The sequence below is a fragment of the Ischnura elegans genome, chromosome 9 (assembly GCF_921293095.1).
Source record: "Ischnura elegans chromosome 9, ioIscEleg1.1, whole genome shotgun sequence".
NCBI classification, from domain to species: Eukaryota; Metazoa; Arthropoda; class Insecta; order Odonata; family Coenagrionidae; genus Ischnura; species Ischnura elegans.
The window spans coordinates 26,701,356-26,722,920 of NC_060254.1; the positions used below are offsets into that span (position 1 = coordinate 26,701,356).

The 21,565-nt window shown below is 37.5% G+C and overlaps 1 protein-coding gene across 3 annotated transcripts in view; it reads right to left on the reverse strand.

The window, feature by feature from the left end:
• Positions 1–641: 641 nt before the first annotated feature.
• LOC124165282 (histone-lysine N-methyltransferase EHMT2) overlaps positions 642–21,565 on the reverse strand; it is a 42,316-nt gene continuing 21,392 nt past the window's right edge. For 2 of the 3 annotated variants that reach the window (XM_046542619.1, XM_046542620.1), the window contains 11 exons: positions 20,212–20,466; positions 17,476–17,543; positions 16,107–16,336; positions 15,156–15,391; positions 11,739–11,897; positions 11,409–11,654; positions 10,785–11,167; positions 8,352–8,523; positions 6,774–6,852; positions 5,591–5,766; positions 642–4,812 (listed from right to left, as the gene is read on the reverse strand). In XM_046542619.1, coding sequence (XP_046398575.1) covers positions 4,578–4,812; positions 5,591–5,766; positions 6,774–6,852; positions 8,352–8,523; positions 10,785–11,167; positions 11,409–11,654; positions 11,739–11,897; positions 15,156–15,391; positions 16,107–16,336; positions 17,476–17,543; positions 20,212–20,466 — 2,239 coding nt within the window. In that variant the 3' untranslated portion in view covers positions 642–4,577. The remainder of the gene's footprint in view (positions 4,813–5,590; positions 5,767–6,773; positions 6,853–8,351; positions 8,524–10,784; positions 11,168–11,408; positions 11,655–11,738; positions 11,898–15,155; positions 15,392–16,106; positions 16,337–17,475; positions 17,544–20,211; positions 20,467–21,565) is intronic. The other variant, XM_046542621.1, reaches the window with a different exon arrangement.

Below are 21,565 nucleotides of genomic sequence, written 5' to 3' on the forward strand. Positions count from 1 at the left end.
GTTCGCGATCTTTTTAACGGCAATAACATGGTTGAACTCACATTATTAATGCTTCATGTAAGGCCTGGTTTCAAAAACCACTCATCTGTGGCTTTTTGATCACTAATACAGAAAAGTGGTTTGCACGAATGTTTCAAAACCACTGCTAGACGTCGGAAAGTACACTTTCGGGTACCACGCCACGTAGTCACTGCTCACACAAGTTGCCACGGTTGAAACTGCTGCAGGACGTGTACCCGTGATCACAGAGCATAGTGGCATGCTACTAGACTTGGAAAACAGGAACACGGTGCTCCCGTGAATGCAGCTAGCGGGCGATCGCTTCCGTTTTGCAAGGGGAATTCTAACGGAAATAATAAAGCCCGGTGTATCCCAGCATTAATGCAGTAATTCCCACAATTTTGCATCCAATTTATTTTTTTAATAAAGATTGCAGAAAATATTGAGCGAGAGTGAAAATCATGCACGGATATACCGCAGCCGGATAATCGGGGGTCTGCTGTAGCTGCCAGATACGGACTAAAAACTTTTAACACGTTAAAATTAGCCATGAAGATATAGTCAGTGGTAAATAACTGCAATAATTAAAGACTATGGAATATGGTAGTGTAAGGATTATTACAACTAAAAGAAAGCCACAATGATTGAAAAAACTTCAATTTCATTAATTGTTTGTTAAGTTACATGATATAAAAATTCAGGTTCAGTTGATTCATAAAAATAATTGATTATAAATACAGGATTAATTACTGATGTTAGCTTCTAATTAGTTGATTGCGAATTAGTATAAGCTACACCCAAAAAAGATTAGCATAATTTTTGCACCAACACTAAATACAAGAATTATTACAGTCAGGAGGCTAGTGATGTATGAATAACACATTGAAACGTACATCTTAAACACATGATAAATACATTCTACACAGCACTCATCCATTTTATCATTGCATTGTCTGACATCACTTTGAATATTTCACCACAGTATAATAAAAATTGATACAAAGTACCTAGGTGCATGACCCATTTAATTCATTAATTTACGGTTTAACATATATATTTCAACAGCTGATTGTGATGGCACCATTGTTTCAAAACTTCCAAAACCTCATATTCTGGATGTTTCATCAATTATTTCGCGTTCAGTAGACTAGAAGATATGCATTAGATGAGGATATTTGCAATGAACTTAAAGCTTTAAAACTGTCTACATATAAGACCTATTAATACCACCAAAAGGAGGTATTTGAGGTGCAAAGTAACCACACAGGGGGTATAAATAACTTTATCAACTAGTACTACACATGTCCCAGGATAATTAAATGCTTTTGCAACATTAAAAAAATTAACAACAGATGGTGAATTCTAATTCTATCTACTCTCACATCCAAAATTATCATTTCAATTACAAGTTTTATGACTGAATTATAGTCGAACGTCTTTATTACAAACCTCTGTACAGGGAAACATCTCCGTTCAGCATAAAGAAATGATGGCTCTAATTTGACTCCCATTTATTACTTACGCATTTCTACATCACACCTGTTAGCAACTAACATTTTCGCACAGGAAATACAATTTTTAGCACACAAAAGATTTTTCACGTCTTTTCAAGAAAATATTAAGATTCAGGGGCTGATGTTCCCAATTTTGACATGTTTCCTTCACAATGCATAGTGCAAATTGCCGTTAAGTGGCTAACGAAATTATTTGTTTCATTGCTGTGATTTAAATTGTTTTAAAGACCCTAAAAAAATGCACAATTTGAAGATAACTCATTTGAATTTGGACAATATTCGAAAGGGGAATAGTAATAAAATGGCTTGCCATTGTGGGTGGTTAATGTGCTGGCCAAGACGAATCATTGTTCGCTACAGGAACAATGCATGCCACAATAACAAGGGCAAAGAGGGATTGGCAGATGTTAAGTTAAAATTTATGAATTTGCTACAGAGATCAAGATTTATCTCCTTAATTTGAACAATAACATCTGCTAAGTGTATTCCAAAATAGATAACATTCATCCAGTTATGCGTTTTATTGCATTACAACTTGTTAAGCCTTTTTCAGTAGGTACAACAAGTACCTCCAAATAACAGAATGTTTTCCTAGTCCCAAGAAGTTTGTTTTAAAGAGATTTGACTGTACAAAATTATCTTTTTAAGAAAAATATGTTTTGGGTTAACTAAATTGAAGCTGAGTAAATGACATATAGACATTCACTGGGAGAATACCGAGCAATCAAATGATAAAAAATAGCAGGAGATGAATAATTCCACATAAAAGAAATAATGAATGGATTAAGGTTATGATCCAAGAGTAAACCTTGATAAATAATGAACCAATATATTATTTATGTTCAAGTAGTATTAATCACAAAATTTCAGACATTTTTCACGATTTAAGCTAATCAAAACGTAAGCTTTGTGAGAGATTCCTTGAACATGTGAAACTAAGAGAGTTACAATTCAACTGTTTATATTCACTCACACAATCAATTCAGTTCATACCCCAAATCAATCCATCAGCATATCATTAAATAAAAATCACAATGCTGTGAATATGGAACTGCATAGACATAATTTATGAAAGAAATGCAGAAATCAAAATAAATTAAACCACACAAATGTCAACATACCTTAAATGCACTGTTCTAAACCTTAAACTTCCCACAACTGTCAGGAACCCCTTATTAAAGATTTGTACTTCTACCTTGACTAATCTCTAAGAAGAATAGCATAAAATAGGTAATGAAAGTTGTCATCCATCATCACACCCAGCATAGCTAGAGCAATCAATATCTAATTAACAGACAGTTAAAGTTGCCGTGAGCAATCACCCAGCTTTATAAAAATACTATTTCACAAAAGTATTTTTTAGTTTTCTTCTAACGCGACACTGCCTTTAAACAAGGTCTTCCATTACATAAATTCACTTTTATGAAAAAATTCATGATTAAATGTTAAAAAAAACAATCATTCCAGCAAATATGTACCAAATAGAGTTCAATCACCAGTACCTCATTCTATCTGCTGTTTATTATGTAACTAAATACTATTTTTTAAACTAATTACCTGATAACAAGGTTAACAAAACTAATGATCAATAATGAACAAAATCAAACCCATTTTTCCTCCCCGTTAATTCATCATATGTATAGCTACTGGAATTACATTCCTCACTAGACAATGTGGGATGATTGGTCATCAGTTAGGTTTACGTAACAACACACATTTCATCACAACCACAAGTTTTTCACAGAAAAACTATTAATTTACCGAAACAAATTAACTAACTGAAACAACAATATTTATAATTACAAAATAAGTTAAAACACAAACTAATACCTCTGAGTATAAGTCACAATTTTCTATCTTACTTGTCACATAAAGCATACCATCAAATATGGCCAATAGATAAGGTAACTTTGTCAGTTTTGAGCAGATGGCCAGCAAGCAGCAATAAACCTCCCATTTGAACAATCAAGAATGCATTTGAAGGAAGAGATTATCAAATTTTCTAGCATTGTGGTAGACTTGGAAAATCCAATCAGTGATATTAAAGGATGACAAAAGAAAACAATTCATAAAGACAGAAATAAATATTTACCCAATACCAATTACCTACAGCTGATACCATATATACGCTCAATGATATGTACTTAAAATCATTCTGCAAGCAATTAAAAAATAGCTTAAAATAATTGTAGAAAATTTGATGAATACTAAGCTCAATTCAATATTAAATTGAAAACTGTGACTACTAAGTATTATTAAGGATAATGCATCAATGAAGAAACATATTACAACCACATTATTCAATGCTCTAACACCTCTAAGGAATCTGAAAACAGCTTTACTCCGAAAATAAAACGACAAATTTAGAATAACTTCAAAGGGCTCGACTTGTATCTGTCTGATTTGTTTAGTCTTAGTCCCAAGTTCCGCAATCCAACCCCATGCTCTCTCAAACGCAACATTCAGATACATCAGATATTCTCAATTAGTCCATTCCAACCTTTACAACTTTGACTGAAAAAAATACCTCTAATCAAACATCTAATGACTTATACTCAAAGAATTTAATCACGGGATGGACACCAACAAAAAGGAGGTGAGAGGGATGAGATGATTTTTATTCATTCTCTCCAACATAGTATACTGGTAGTTGTCAGGACGAAATGGATACTCTTCCACAATCCTCCCCAAGTGAAAATCTATCCTCAACTCCAAGTGAAAAGTTGAAGAGATTGAAAATTCAATTAACTAAAAATTCCTCCCTTTCATGCATATAATGCACATAAAAAAGTTCATTTCCCACAATAAGGAGCTAAGAGAAGGAAAACAATCCATAAAATTATTTAAATATCCTCCTCAGAATTTTGTTCACACGATTGACAACTATGGCTGATTTAACACAAAAATAGCAAAGAATCATTAATTCTAGTACATCATACAAAAGCATTATCACAAGGCATGTCACCACTGTCAAGTTGATGATACTCTTACCATATGGCAAAGCACACCTCCACTGGATATAACATAAGACTTCGAATTGCCAATGAACATTGATACCAATGTTTAGGCAGACACAGACACTAGCGATGAGGATACATGCTGTCGTTGAAGAACAGAAGCAGCAGCTGCACCTAATCTAAGGCTCGATGCCATCGTCTCTTCTTCCATCGCCAGTCTAGCACGGTAATTTTCAAGTGTGTTGCCAATGGTAGCTTCTGAATATCGACAATTTTCTGAGCCACATGTACATGTGAAAGACTTGCACTTGATAATCCAAAATTTCTCACCATAGTCAAACCTGCAGAAGGAATTACAAACCATTATTCTTTTTAGGCAGGAAATCCAGGTTCCATAAAAATAATTAGGTACACTATTTTACATGACTAGAAAGGGATATTAATATTAATATTCATGAATACCTAAGAAGGTATTAGACGACAACACATTAGGCATTAGGTGACAAGACTGTTAAAACTATGTATATCAAGTACTTCTTCCTCGATTTTTATGAGCTTTTTTATAAGTGACCAAATTTTTACTTTTGTCAATTTTGCTTGGTTTTGTGTTGATTTTTCAGATAAAGTTCCACAGTCACTAGAGAAATTACGTTCATTATTCTACTTTCATTCTCTTTCTACCTACAACTGTCATAGCTGAAACAAAGGGAAAAAGTACTTCATTATGCAATAAATAAAAAAATTAAAGCCAAATAATGCAAAGAAAACAGCAAGATAAAGATGTAATGAAGTTGAGTAGGCCAGACTTTTACTTTGTGACACTTTTTTTTGCAAAAACTGAACCACTCTAGGTAAAACATTGATGACATCGATAGCAGGAATCAATAATTAATTAATTATTTTATAGGTATCGGAATTGATAAATTTAGGTTAGGACACATCTGTACAAAATATCCTCTTACTTCCAAAATTGATATGATGCATTTCCAGAGGCTGGGCAAGAATCCCTAAACATCTGATTGAAACAATAGGGATAGGAAAAATAATATGGGTGCATATTCACCATAAACAAGAGCCCGATAAATTCAAGAAATCAGCATTCAGTTGAAGATCACTTACCCAAGTTCCTCATCAGGCAATATATCCCTGTTGGCAAAGAACGCAATGCGAGGAAAATGAGGATCTTGATGCTCCACAAAAACCTTCACTGGCTGTAGATTTGGGGTGCACATATGATTAATGAATCTGGCAACATTTCCATAACGCCTGGCATCGATGCAGTATGTTTCACCATCCTAAAAAGCACATTAATTTAATGTGAAGACATGGCAATCACAGTTTTCTTATTACAATTCATAACAAGTACATGTTGCCATAACTATACATTCATTCTTTTAAAATGATGAACTTAATAGAAGATATTATAAAATAATTATTTATTTTTATTGCACCTCTGGGAAAATCAGAGCAGATGTGAAATGTTGTTCCAGTCGATATAAAATTTTTGTTTCTTATTTTACAAATTAAGATATGAAATCGGAATGAAAACCAAGTCTTTTTTACAAAAATAACATACATCCCTCATGCATAAAATTAAAACTGTACAATCAGAATGAAAACCAAGTTTTTTTTACATAAATAACATACATCCCTCATGCATAAAATTAAAACTGTACATAGATAAATAATATGTATCAATTGATTATTTTCTCTTACAAAAAACTACCTCACCAACTGTTAAATATGGAATTTGAGAGGAATTTGGAATGGAGAGATATAAAAAAGATAAACTCCCATTGAGAATAATAAATGATGCTGTGAATTTGGAAATAACCACATCTAGATATTCTAAGTCACGTAATGAAATATTTTGCCGAAGAAAACAGAAAATTGTTTGTTGAGTTGATTAGCTCTCATGGGATTAGCGTGAAGAGAGTCAGGCTCTGAGATGGCAATTAAACCACATAATATAACACACAAATAGGCCTATTTTCGGCGATGCAGCTTTGAACAATAGAAATTTTGAAAAATTCCGGAAAACCATTTATTGTTTAGATCATTCCGCTATTTAGATTTCCGGATAATCGATCTTCTACTGTGTTCATGTTAGTTATACCACCCTTCTGCTGTGAATAAGGTTTAAATTGAGGGTCAGATTATCTTTGGAGTGGATTGATAGAGGAAAAACTTCTGTTAACAAATTCAGACTGTATGAGGTAAAAAATCACAATGCTGAGTATCCACACAAAAGAACTGTGTATCTACTTAATCACTGGATAAAAGCTATTGGCTCTTAACTTACTTTGTTGTCCAAGTCAAATAGATAAGAATCATCTTCACGCTGATCAGCCTCCGAGTCTGAAATGATCTCTCCAATATATCTGAAAGTAAAACGTAGAACTGTATTTACTTCCTGTACAGGACTTTCCAGTTTTAAACTTTCCAATAAAAATTATGTACCACCAGCTGAGAATACATGACATGTACACAGAGTAAGAAAAATTGTGGGGTTTAATACTTTTCATTCATAAGAATGTAAATCCCTAGTTAATATAGCAATTCCTTGCTGAAATAAATAGGTTGGCCACTCAAACATAGAAGAGAAAATCCCTGACTTTTCCAAACCTTCCAGGTTATATCAGCATCTTTCTAAACTATTTGAAAATATGAAATTTAGGGAACATTCACCTCAAAGGTGATCATAACACAACATTACCAGCCATTTTGACAGACCATTCAATGGACTATTCACTAAACAATTCTCTGGCAAGTGTCCCAAAATACTATTCTACTGTCTCCTTCTTACCCTTCCCCCCTCTGAACAACAATTGAAAAAGGGCATTCGGTTGGAATGGAGGCTGGAGGCAAGACACTTGGCTTCCTACCCTGTGGGCCCAAATTCAATTCCTGACAGTGGTTGTGATTTTACACAGAAGCCCGAATCCTGCACAAAAGCTTTGTGGAGGCTCCACTGATGGTCTCTTCCTCTAAATACCATAACATACCAACAACTGGAATTGGTGCAAAAGATGCCAAGACAGCAAGATTCAGAAACTGAAGTACAAATTGCCCATAAAAGGGTCGATTCCCATTGCAAATGAATACATAATCTGTCATCTGATATCCATTTGAACTTCACCTTTGCATGGACTGATGATTTAACCTCTACTCTATTGACAACATTTTTCAGGGATCAGATCCATTCCTTTGTCCTGGTTCCACCAGTTCTAGTGCTTAGAACCAGAACTGGAACCATAGGCAAAAATACATGGTGTCAAAATAACATTAACACAACAGCCAATTTGACAGCTTTTCCAGACCATGATTTACAAATAACACACTATAAACAGAAGTTATGAATCCAATTGCTTGCAAGTTATCTTGTGTTATTTGCAGAAATTGTAATAACACCACAATGAATGTCATTAACAGCTGTTGAAAATAAAAGAATCACTTGATTAAAAACTGCAGCTCAGAATCATTGCTGGTAAAAAAAAACTGGAATCAGAACCGACAAAAAAGTGTAAATGATATATGCTTATATTTTCTAATTACATCAAACGTTACTTCTTGTTTTAAAGTAAAATCAGCAATACCTGTTCAATTATAAATGATGGAGATTTTTCAGGTAACACAGAAATTTAATTCACTACACCACGTATGACACATTGCGATGCTTTCACATAATTTTCAACACACTTAGCAGACAGTAAAGTATTTTGTGGGGCCTGCAAAATCTCTTCCATTTATGATGGTACCATTCTACCACATCTCACCCAAAACAACCAGTTTTATTGGATATATATGTTTTATAATGATTATCCTTATAATGGTGATCGTTTACGTAATTCAAACCCTATTTGAGAAAAGAAGCACTTACTCGCATACATAACTCCCTTTAGGAATCATCCTCAAAGTGCGCACACCCCATCCTTTGGTTGCGGTTCTGAATAACTGCATTCGAGCGGTCAATCCATGTTGAATCACTCTGTTATGGCAAGTTACACGATTGCAAAGGCATGCTTGGTTGCATTCAAAAATCATTGGAGGATCTGTAAAAATACAAAGAATTCATACAATAAAAAAATAGCTCAAATTTAAGTTTTATTAAAAACCGAGCAAACCACTCTTACATCTAGAAGAGTTGTGAACAACTAGGCCCAAATGAAGATATCTTCACCAGTCAAAAGTGGCCCTTGTAAAACTAGGATAAACAATCACAATAGACCATACTAATGCTATTTTCAGTAGGGATGTGTGAGTAGGTCTTTTTTATCTCGAGTTGAATTGAAAACTATTCACGAGTATCGAGTCGAGTTTGGTCATTTCTGGATCTGGCAATATCATAATATATATGCCACAACTTATACTCATTTTTAAATCCCTTTGTGAATATTATTTACTGAACGCTTAGCTTGATGTAAAAATGAAAAGATAATGAGGAAGGCTGATGGTGATTGTGTCACTATCAGGAGATGAATGAAAATTAAAGTGTCTTGAAAAGTTCCATCGGCACAATTGAAATGGATTAACCTCTCGTAATGTGTGGTCAATTTAATTAATATATATGCTTCCAAACTGCCAGAAACAGCTCTGAGTAAAAGCATTTGCACCATAGTAATAATGTTTCACGATGACGCTTCCTGTCAGCAGATTTCTGAACTCACTGGCCTCGACAGCTCTGTAACTGAAACTACTCGACTCGACATTTGTTATACTACTCAAAACACACGAGTCGAGTACCAACTACTCGACTCAACTCAAATTTTTGAGTACTCACACATCCCTAATTTTTAGCAATTACAGGCAGAGAAATATGAGATCCTGAGCCACACTGGGGCTTGAGCGAGCATTGACGTTGCCTCACTAAGCATGGGGACTGAACATGTTGATACAGTATATGCATAACATAAGTGGTTGGACACCAGTTGGCCACCCAAAAAATCCATCTCTATCTTTTTGAAAAATCCTGCATAGAATATCCCCACCTATCACTTTTTTTTCTGCATTTAGAGCCAATGATTTCCCTTAATTTGAAGGATCATTTCTGACATTTTCAGCCAAAAAAGCAAAGATATTTGGCAGATTCAAGAGTTTCTCTCCCAAATTCTGAGGTTTCCACCAAAATGAAAGTAAGGAATAGCCAGACTGAGGATATTCATTGATTGAAAGTTACTGGCAATTTTCCACTGAAACATAAATGTCACAAACAGTTTAAATACATTTTGTGTAATATATATCATCAGGTGCACAATAGAAAATGTATTGCAACAAGTTGTGAAATTTAAGTTTTACAGGAAATTATGTATTACAGTAACTGATAAATTATAAACAAGTACGAATTTCGAGAGATTAAGCAAAAAAAAACTACAGAGTATTTGAATTTTCCCTAATATTTTTTTTATAACGTGCCTTTATACATTATTGTCTCTTTCCACATTTCATTTATATGCACCTTCGCCCACTCATTTAACGCCCTTTCGGATGACCAGAGACGTGACAGGTCATCCGACTGGACGGGTTGATTCTTGCAAATTTATTTCATACAATGAGTTTGTTTACATTTTTACTACAGCAGACTCCTGATTATCTGGCTGCAGTTTATCCAGGTTGCGGATTATTAGTGCATGATTTTCATCTATCGCTCAATATTCTCCGCGATCTTTATGAAAAATAAAATCGGATGAAAAATCATCAGAATTACTGCATTAATGCCAGGATACGCCGGGCTTATTATTTCCGTAAGAATCCCCTTCGTAAAACGGAAGTTAGCGATGCAATTAGCGATGATGTGCTAGCTGCATTCAAGGGAGCACCGTATTCCATTTTCCAAGCCTCGCACTGCACGTCTGCGCTCTTTGATCACAGATACACGTCGCGCAGCAGTTGCAACCCAGGCAACTTGTGCGAGACGTGACTACGTGGCATGGTGCCTGATAGTGTAGTTCCCGATGTTGAGCAGTGGTTTTGAAGCATTCGTGCAAACCACTTTTCTGTATCCGTGATCACACAGCTACGGATGTGTGGTTTTCAAAACCAGGCCTTACTTGGAGCATTAATAATACGAGTACAACCATGTTATCGCCACTAAAAAGATCGTGAACTGACAAAGAAAGCTCTCAATGAGTCCAGGAAGCACTCTTAAATAGCAGAATAACTGCATAAATAATAATATATTGTTTGTTTTACGTGAATTATGAATATTACAAGACATCTAAGTGAAAGTTTGGATTATCCGTGTTTTCCGATTATTCGTGCCGTCTCTCCCCATCATTAGCCCGGGTAATCGGGAGTGTGCTGTAAGTGCACTCACCAGAGAAGTTGAACTCGGGCACCAATTTGCCCTCTTCGTCATACCAGCACCGCATGCTGCTGCTCGCACAGAGGCAGCCTTTGCTTCCGTCCACTTCCGCAGGTTCCGTCTCGTCGCCCTCTTGACTCTGCATGCCCCCCACGCAACACCCCCACCCTCCCCTCGCCTCCACCTTCTCACCGTTCATCCACCTGTCCCCATCATCACCGCACTTGCATGAGTGCAACGACGATATGGAACGGTCAATGCGGATGTCAGAAGTCAAACAATTTTCACTGATGTACGTGAAATCTCTGGGTGGCCCGAGAGGTTCGTCAGAGTTTTTATCGTCTATTTCATTCACGCACTGCACTGGATTCACCTCTCTACCTCTCGATATATCGCTGAAATTGGCAAAAAAATACATTTATAATGACAGAGAGATTTAAATCCACAAATACAAATGAGATACCCTTTAAACCCATTAATAAAGAAATGTGCATTTTAAAGAACAGGTAATGCACAGGTGTGAACGGATAATTTAAATAAAACCATCTGAAATCCACATTAAAACATTTCCAATGCTAAGTTAAAGTAGGGAAGCCAAGTGAAAGATAATAAAATTCCATGGTATGACAAACTAACTTCGTTAAAATCCTGGGAGTTGGTTGCAGAGGTGACTCAACGAGGGCACGAAGCTGTGCATTCAGCTGTATTGCACGAGCTGCATCTGTCATCTGAGAATCATCCGGTGCAACTGGTGCTGATTCACCAGGAGGGAAGCAGCAATCCAGCGGTGTTTCCCCTTCTCTGTTGCGCAAGTCTGTCCTCGCACCTCTAGCCAGCAGGAGAACAACCACTTCATAGTTGTTTTGGCGTGCCGCCACATGACTGAAAGTAGAAGGAGCCTATTGAATGATGTTTATCAATACAATCAATAGAAATTGAAAACATAAACGGCGCTTTGGAACTTACAGTGGAGTGTCCCCATGTGCATTAGCACAGTTAACCCAGCATCCATGATTGAGCAAAATCTCAGAGACTTCAAGAGAGCCGGAGAAAGCAGACCAATGGAGAGCAATGTTTTGTTCTGTATCTCGTACAAGGGGATCAGCACGCTTTGATAGAAGAAACCTAAGGAAAATATAAATGAGAATTAGGCAAATAAATACATTTTTTCCTCATTTTAAATACAGATCTTCACTGCAGTCATGAAAGAATAAATATGGCAAGGTATGGAGAAAGTCATCAATGAAATCAAAAGGAAGACTTTGGGTGTCAATACTCACAGAGAAAAAATTAGTACATATACTGCGATTTGCTGACAACATAGCACTCATAGTCGTGACAGAGAAGGATTTGAAGAAGACTTGGACAGATATGGATAGGACAATGGCCAGATATCAGTTGAAAATGAACAAAAAGAAGACTAAGATATTAGTATGCAGTTAAAGAGAGGAGGCTGAGACATATGTTAACCTAGGAAAGCATAAGCTTGAAGAGGTGAAAGAGTTTTCTTACCTGGGAAGCCGAATTACCAACTATGGACGAAGTAAGAAAGAAATAGTCAGTAGAAAAGCACAGGCAAAGAGGCCTTTCTACAGAAAGAGGAATCTTCTTACAGCCGAGAGTATAAGCATAGAAATAAGGAAACAATTCATCAGATGTTAGAAATGGAGCATGTTTCTCTAAGGAAGCGAGGCTTGGACGTTGACAGCACCAGAGAAGTCAAGAGTTTTGTGAGAATTTGAAATGTGGTGCTATTGAAGAATGATGAAGATGAAATGGATCGACTGTGTAAGTAATGAGGAAGTGCTAAGAAAAGGGGGAGAAAAGTCTTTTAAAAACCTTAAGCAAAAGATGGGACAACTTAGTTGGCCACATTCTGAGACATGATGGCCTAATGAAAACAATCATAGAAGGACAGATGGACTGGGAGAGGGACAAGGGATGGCCCTGAATGAGTTACATAGGATGGGTTATAAAGAGAAATACGTGGCTATGAAAAGGCTAGCGGATAGGAGATAGGAATGGAGAGCTGGGTAAAAACCAATCTTAAGCCTGAATCACACAATCATTTTTTTGTCGAGAAAAGTGATCACTAAATTGATCAATTTTCCTGTCACGAAAAGCGATCGCTCTAGTGATCATTTTTCCGAATCACACGGTCACTTTTCGCATCACTTTCAATATCACAGCTCGGTGTCATAGGACCCGCATGACGAAATTATATAGTGTGTTTGTTTATTTATGTCGTTCCCACAATTGTCAAACGTTGCACTGCAATCGCTCCATAGGGGAATGCGTTCCGATTGGCTGATGTGGGGTTTTAGGGACGGTTTTAGCGACGGAAAAAGCGATTGGACGAGTGATGAAAAATTTTTGCTTATGTTTATCGAATAGAAATGCCACTGATGCCGCACCAATCCTGTTCCTGTATAAGTGTTCACAGAGCAATGGGAATCCTCATCGCGATCGCAAAAAACAATTGCGGGCGACGATCATTTGCGAGTGATCACTCTAGTCAAGGCCGTATCCAGGGGGGGGATCAAGGGGGATTCATCCCCCCCTGAAATGAAAAAAATTAAATAGATACTTTAAGCTCGCTTGGTGCTCACACGACGATATTATATAGCGGCGCAGGGACATCTAGTAGTCCAATGTGACTTAAGTCAATAATTATCTAAGCGAATTTGCAGGTGCAGTGTGTGAAATAATAGTGCTGTGAGTTAGTATAGAGGTGAGTGACTTATGAGCCTCCTGAGGGACCGCAGAATTGACTTCGACACCATGGAGTTAATGCATTTGTTCGCTGCAAAGAAAGGTAGAAGGCTAAATTCAATTTTATAATGATATTTTTATATTTTCCTTTGAGGGTTTATAATAAATATGTATATTTAACCGTATAAGCTATTTTATTTATCTTATAAAAACAATTTTATGGTTGTCTACTATTCCATGAACCCCCCCCCCCTGAAAATATTTTCTGGCTACAGCCTTGACTCTAGTGATCGTGATAGTGATTACCTACTTTTCGCGACAAAAAAATGATCGTGGATTCAGGCTTTAGGACTGATGAATAATGATGATGAAGGTATTTGGATGAGGCGACTGAAAGCTAAGGTCATTTGTACTATTAGGGAAGGAAAGAGAAATCAGGCATCGGCATTAGCCTCCACTTAATAAAAAGTGGTCATGGCATAGCATCCCATCCAACACACGGAGTGTTGAACCTAACGTCCTCTTCACACAAAACCCCAGCAGGGATCGAGAAGACTCTGGGCACACAGGCTGGGAAGCCAATACAACACCAACCTGATCCCTGACTTAATTATGGGTTAAATGATAAGAAAGGATGCTATCGTGTCATAATTCATGTACAAGGCTGCATCATTCATGGTATGGTATGGTATTTGGAGGAGGCGACCGACAGCTGAGGTCATTTGTGCCATGAGGGAAGGGTAGGTAAGGAAGGGTGGAGAGAAACCCGGTGTCGGCATTAGCCTGCTCTTGACGAAAGGCACCAAGGGGACCACGGCTTAATGTCCCATCCGACGGACGGAGTGTTCCGCTTGAAATGTCCTCCACACAACACTCAAGCAGGGATCGGGCTGTCTCTGAAAATTCTCTGCCGCTGCTGGGATTTGAACGCAGGCCCACCGGGTGGGAAGTCAACACTCTAGCCACCACAACAACCTGATCCCCTGCATCATTCATCATTATCTGTATACATAGTAGCAGTATTAAGAGCATAAACTGGCTTTGACTTCAAGGCTTTGAGACCTGGGGCAGATGGTGGGTGCCAAAGATCATACGAGTGAAAGAAGAGAAGCAGTAAAGAATGGGATAAGAAAGGGAACTATCAAGGTCTATACACCAGGGAAGCACAAGGGACAGAGGATAGGTCATGTCATAAAGGCCTGGTTACACAATAAATTAACACGTACAAGTTAATGTCTGATTGCATGAATGATTTTGGTGGATCGGAATGGAACACATGCAAAGGCATGAACCAAATTAGAACAGGTTCTATTTTCTGTACATACATTCACACAAGTTGTTTGGTTTCACGGTGCATTTCGGCATTTATTCTTGTGTTCATACGCAAGACATTGGACATTAACCTGTGTGTGCTAATGTACCATTTAACCCTTAAGACTAATAAGGAATAACATGGAGAGAAAATTGAAAAAGTTCCATGAGGAAACCTAAAGATAAGCAATTGGAGCAGATACACAAGGACACATGGAAAAAGAACATGAGGGAGCTGAATGAACTGGCTCGTGAAAGGAAGAAATGGTGGCCTGTAGAATACTAAGGTATGTAATCTATAGGTTGCAATACATACTAAGTACAATATGATAAAAAAATTCACATGAGATCACAATTCACCTGACAACATCCAAATGCCGGTGCTCACAACCCCAAACTAAAGGCGTCCAGCCACCATCATCCTGAGAATCAATGAAAGATCTTGGTTGTGGCAGTGGAGGTGGTGTGACTGGTTTGCCACCTATCCTGGACTGGTTACAAGCTGACATTGGGCTTCCAGCAGCTATAAGTTCCTGAGTAGCTTCAAGATTCCCACTTTTCGATGCCAAATGAAGAGCTGTCATTCCTTCACTACCCTGTAAAACAAATCGATGTAAGCATTTTAAATATGAAGCATCCACTTTACACTATTAGGAATTAAATCGCCTACTTCAAATTGGTGTCAACTTGAACTTGAGTTAATAACATTGGTTCTTATGGCTGGTTAATGATTGCATGAAACTGTTAGCCACCAACTTCATGCTAGCATGTATACAGTGCAAAATGTAGGTATATATGTCATTTGTAGCCCCATGGACTGACAAATGAAATGCGATATCCTCATACTTGAAAGCACTGCAGGAACAAGTGACTTTGTACTCAGTCACGCACATGGGTGCAAAGTTAAATACACCGACGGATGAAGTTCTGCCCAAAGAATTGCTAATGCTTGACTAATGCTAACTTGCTAATGCTAACTTGAACTTGAGTTAATAACATTGGTTCTTATGGCTGGTTAATGATTGCATGAAACTGTTAGCCACCAACTTCATGCTAGCATGTATACAGTGCAAAATGTAGGTATATATGTCATTTGTAGCCCCATGGACTGACAAATGAAATGCGATATCCTCATACTTGAAAGCACTGCAGGAACAAGTGACTTTGTACTCAGTCACGCACATGGGTGCAAAGTTAAATACACCGACGGATGAAGTTCTGCCCAAAGAATTGCTAATGCTACATAAGCTAAAGAGTTACAATGCAAAGCACTTCGCACCTAGTAACTTCAATGCGAAACTGATAACTAACCTTCAGGGTGACACAAGCTCCCGCTCTGACGAGATAGGCCACAACATCATTATGCCCAGCCCGTACAGCAAGCATAAGAGGCGTGGAATGATCCCGGTCTGTAGCATCCAGCTGCGCTCCTGCCTGCACCAGCACGTGAACACAAGCCATGTGCCCGCCTGCTGCAGCCACGTGCAATGCAGTTTGGAGGTTGTAATCTCGGAACTGATGATTAGGATTGTGGCCAACAGCTGTTCAAGAAGAAAATACATATTCAGGTCAGTTTAAAATTATATACAGTGCAACCTCGATATAACGACACCCCACGGTGCACTAATAAACACTCGCTATAGCGAATTGTCGCTTTACCGGAGGTGGAGCAAATAATAGCCAATATACCTGTTGCGAACAGATATACAGGAACAGGAGTGGTGCGGCGACAGATAAACATCTATCCGATAAACGTAAGCATAAATCCAGACGAAAGGCGATGTTTTTTTGCATCACCAAATTTTCTTACTCAAATAACGACTACTTCTTCCAACAATTTATATGCGCCGCACTGAATAAAAATGATGCAAAGCATTGTTTCGTCAATCATTATATTTATCGAACGACAGTTTACCACATAAATTTGAGACTGAGCACTCCATTAACTTCATTTCTAACAGATCGCTAGCAATTACAGAGGTTAAGGAGTCTTGATGAAAGTCTTCCGGCGGTGAAACCCACGCTATGGCGAGAGCCAACACCGAAAGGGTCTCGTAAAGACGAATTTTTTAACACGCCTATTATAGGGTCAATTGACAGTGCATCGGCTATCTCTCGTTATAGCGGGGGTGTCGCTATAGCCCGTACTCCCTTTAACGAGGTTCCACTGTATGACAGACCACACCCAGTAGCCAAAATATATGTTTAAAGGTAAAGAGAAAAGTTTTTGGCCTGACAATGAAAGACTTAGATTTTAATTTAAAAATAGTTTTACTTTTTACATTATCTCCCTCAACTTGAAGCACTTGTTCCAGCATTCAGGCTTCCCACTCTATCCGCAAATCGAATCGCAAACAAATCAAAAACGAATTGCAATGCCTTTCGTTTTCTTTGATGAAGGAAACTACCCTATTAGTAATGTGTTGAGCATACTGCTATCCATAGTTAACCATGGAGCTTGAATATTAAAAAACTGTATCTGGTACCAATTAAAGTAACATCCCCTTAAAGCATTTCACTTTAAATGCTTGATTCTAAAAATTAGGAAAGTGAACATTGTGGAAAATTATACAGACATCACAATTACTGGGATCATGATTGATTAAATTACACAGCTCCCAGTAATCACAAATCAATCTTCACATTCACACACAATTACATCACAAAAGTATGAACTCACCAAGAACATTAAGAAGCTTTTCAACATCTCCAATTCTTGCAGCCTGGTGCAAACTTTTCAGAGGAAATCTAGGAGAGGGAGAAAAAAATATTAGCTATCAGCTATAAGAGTTATAGAGCATCGAATGTCATAATTTTGTACATAACATGGCTAATAAAAACAAAATTATGGCTGCGTTAAAACGATTGCAATAGAAAGCAAAGCACATTCATCAAGAAACCCAATCAGTGACTGAAATCTAACTGCTATAACAGATTTTTAGGACACACCATTCAAGATCTCTGACACATGAGTGAAATGAAGTAAGGAAGGTAAAAGGTTGAAAGAAAAACTTGATCAATAACCAAATAATCCTCATTTACAAACATCATTTTGAAATAGACCTCTGAGGTGAGCTGATGGCATATTGTGTGCACTCTACATAAGAATTAGAACTTCTGATAAGACTAAAATTATACATATATTTACCTTGCTAAAGGCACCAGGGTAAGCAACTAATGCATTAAGCATGCATTGATATTGGTAGGCACAGTTAATCATCACAACTCTGGCTAAATTAGCTAACAGAATGCTAATTATCCTGAAGACAAAAATATTGAGGGGGAGAGGATACTGGCCAATACACTTCATAATACAGCAATTCCAAAAGTTGTTTTCTTTGATCTTGTTTATAAGCCTGTGCATGCAGAAAAATTCCAGGTTTGAGTTATGTTAAGAAACTACATAGTGATAAGAAAGTATTGCATTGCATTTGAGTAGAGACAACGAATTTTCGGGAACCACAATAACGGATTCCATTCAATGATTTTTAAAAACATAAATGTAATACAGAGTGTATAAAACATTTTCATGATCAATGCACTGTAATTAAGGAAATTCACATTATCAAACTGAATTGAAACGTCCTTTGTCCTTGAAATTGTCTTTGTCCGAATGTCCTTTTCCTTTCTGGAATATGCCCAGAAGGGTTAGTCAATATGATACCTGAGAAACTAAATATAGCCCGTTGGTTGACCACAGCTAACAGAGTTCTTAGGTTATACATTTCGACTGAGAAACCTACCAATAAATTCATTGAAATAGTTACATTTATATTGAAAGTCTACGCAGTGATGTAATGCAGCCTCAGGACTCAATCTTCAATCGCCGATGGTGATCATCACGTCTGTGTGACCATTCATGGATATAGATACTTGCCAAGGAAGCACCAAGCAGTAGTTCAGTGAAAAATTGTTCCCCATTTGATTTTTGTGGCCATGCAGATTATGGAGAAATGAGCCATTGGGAAAGCACCGATGTTTCTATTATCGTGCTACCAGTTGTGAGGAATGTATCAAGTGAAGAAATAGTTGAAAAACTGTCTCTTCCTTAAAATAACTCGCCAGAATAGTCATTCGCCACATATCTCTGTCACACAGTGTCAGTGGAATGGACAGTAAAGCTAGTCTCCGATGCGGCATTAATGCCAGGGATGTAGTCATCCAATCCATTTGGATTTCACGGCAAGTGCTGCCAAAATTTCAATCAAAATCTCAATTTTTCACAATATTTCCGGACGATTCGGAACAAGTAAACTGGTCTGCATTACGTTGGTTGGTTAGTTGGGTAGAGGAGGCGGAGGAGTCCAAGGTGCAGCCACCTCCACGTGGTGGGCCCCGGGTCGCCTGGCTAGCTTCTCTGGATAGGTGAGCGAGGAGCTGCTAATCATACAAAAATAAACCCCTTTTCTGACCACAGGAGAGATGAATTTGACCCTAGAGGGACATAAAAACCACCATAGTGAATGCCGAATGATAGTTACCATCTTCAGTGATATCTTCTTGCATGAAAATGTGATCAATATAGTCGGCGGTGGCACAAAAGAGCATACTCTCATCCAAATGACTACCCTTGACAACTTCAGACATGATTTCCACACTTTTGACTGAAAAACATCTCTACTTCGCGTCATTTATCGCATGCATGGCGTAAAATGAGGTTGCGGGTTGCCTATCCCACAAAACTGCTATCGGGGACACGAGAAAAGGTCATTTTCTCGATAATTAAAAGCAAGAGAGCTGATGTTTTTGATCTAAAATATCAAGGTTGGACCAATGTTATACCTCACAGGAAAAAATGAGTGCTTGCTAAAACCAAATAGAAATTATTTACATTTTTAACTTTTTCGTTAAAAATTTCGAAATTTCAAGACAAAATAACGAACAGAAGATAATAGCTGATATTGAAATAAAATCATATCTATAATACCCACCCGAGTCCGCAACTTTTGCTGGGTGTTACGATTCGCTCCTAAAAAAAGTGGCATAACGAGGCACCCTATTGTCCCACTGTTTCTACGAGCCTGCTAAGTTTCATTGAATTCATGGCATTGAACTTTGTAAATGTCCCTTGATGGAGAAGAGAGAAAAGAGCAATACACAGAGAAAATTCATCCATAGATTCACTATAAGAATGAAATACAACTGATATCATTCCAAGACAACAAAAAAAACCAAAGGGACCAAAAAGGGAGGCATGCCAGCAACTCAAGTTAACAAGAAACACAAATGCACCTAAAACAAAACCACAAATAAAAAGAGATAAAAGTGATCCACACAAAACATAACAAAAACGTATGGCTAAACAAACACAGAAGCGACTGTGCCACATATATACATATCATACTAACCTTATGATTACCACGGACAAATTCAAACACACAGCTATTGCAAACGAAAAGCAAAACACAGAACACACCTTGCTAGAAGCTCAGGCTTTTGAGACAGATAAACAAGCGTTTTAGATAATGGCTCTAACTTTTCCTTCTCGGCTTCGGAGAGCAGCGCTGATGCGACTGAGGGACGGTTGACAACTGGTGCCAATTCTCCAGCCTGAACGGCAAGCGGGAGCAGCTTCTGCATTTGCACTGCTGGTGCAGCGATTGGCGCTGGAGGGAATGGATGCCGAGAATCCAGAGAAATGGCCTTGGTGAATCCCATTTTGGCCGCAGGCCTATACAACCAAACAAGAAGAGCACACTTGAGTTAAAAATGAGAGTTTAAATTAAATAAAACTTTTTGTTACATCCAATTTTCCTGTTTAAAAAATTCATAATGTACGTTCAATTGTATTAGGCTCAACTTTGTGGAAGTTAATACTCGAAAATGAAAAGGAGACTTCGTTGATTTCTACTGATTTATTTCGTCCGTACGACATGTTTCGAGCCATAGAGGTCATCATCAAGTGCCATATATCAGTACTTGATAATGACCTCTATGGTTCGAAACATGTCGTACAGACGAAATAAATCAGTGGAAATCAACTAAGTCTCCTTTTCATTTTCGATTCATAATGTATATCAATGGTTAGCGTCATCGTCAGGTTGATTAAATACTTATTTATAATTATTTTTAGTGATACGTGAAAATCGCATATGCGATAAATGCATTATTGATGCGATACACGTGAATAAATGTGACATACGACTGGACTTATATGATATTTAAACAGCAAATTTGTCTTTTCGATGCCAAAATTCGTAAAGTTAGTGCTGAGCCCGCCCCTCGCTGGATGTTGGGCATTACAGCTTCATAGATGGTTACATGCATTTTCATCGGCAGATACTAAAGAGGTTGAGAGAGAACCCTGGTAGCTTCAGCAATGTTAAGGAAATTTTTCTTGCAATCTGCCAAGAAAAAACTGAGTTTGGTAATGCTGCACTCCACACAATCTGGACACCAGTTAGTTTTGTGGATGCAGAAAGGTTTTAAAGCAAAAAGAAATAACATTTGCTGCATCTCACGACACTACCATTTTTGTAGTGTTAAACAATCCTAATAAATGTTTTTTCTAGAAAACACAATTTAAATGCAAGAAAAAATTTTCATCTTTCTAGGGTATAAATTCAGATAATAAACCTTATCTGACTCATACTGGTAAAATAAATGTATTCTACCACAAAATCAGAACAGTTAAAACATGATTAAATAAAATTATTGGATTTAATTAAAATGTAGAGGTGGGGATAGACTGCTTAATATAATTCTTGATTGCAGACTGTTGGCTTGACACGAGACTTGAGAGGGTTCACTGAAGCCCTACTCCAAGGGAC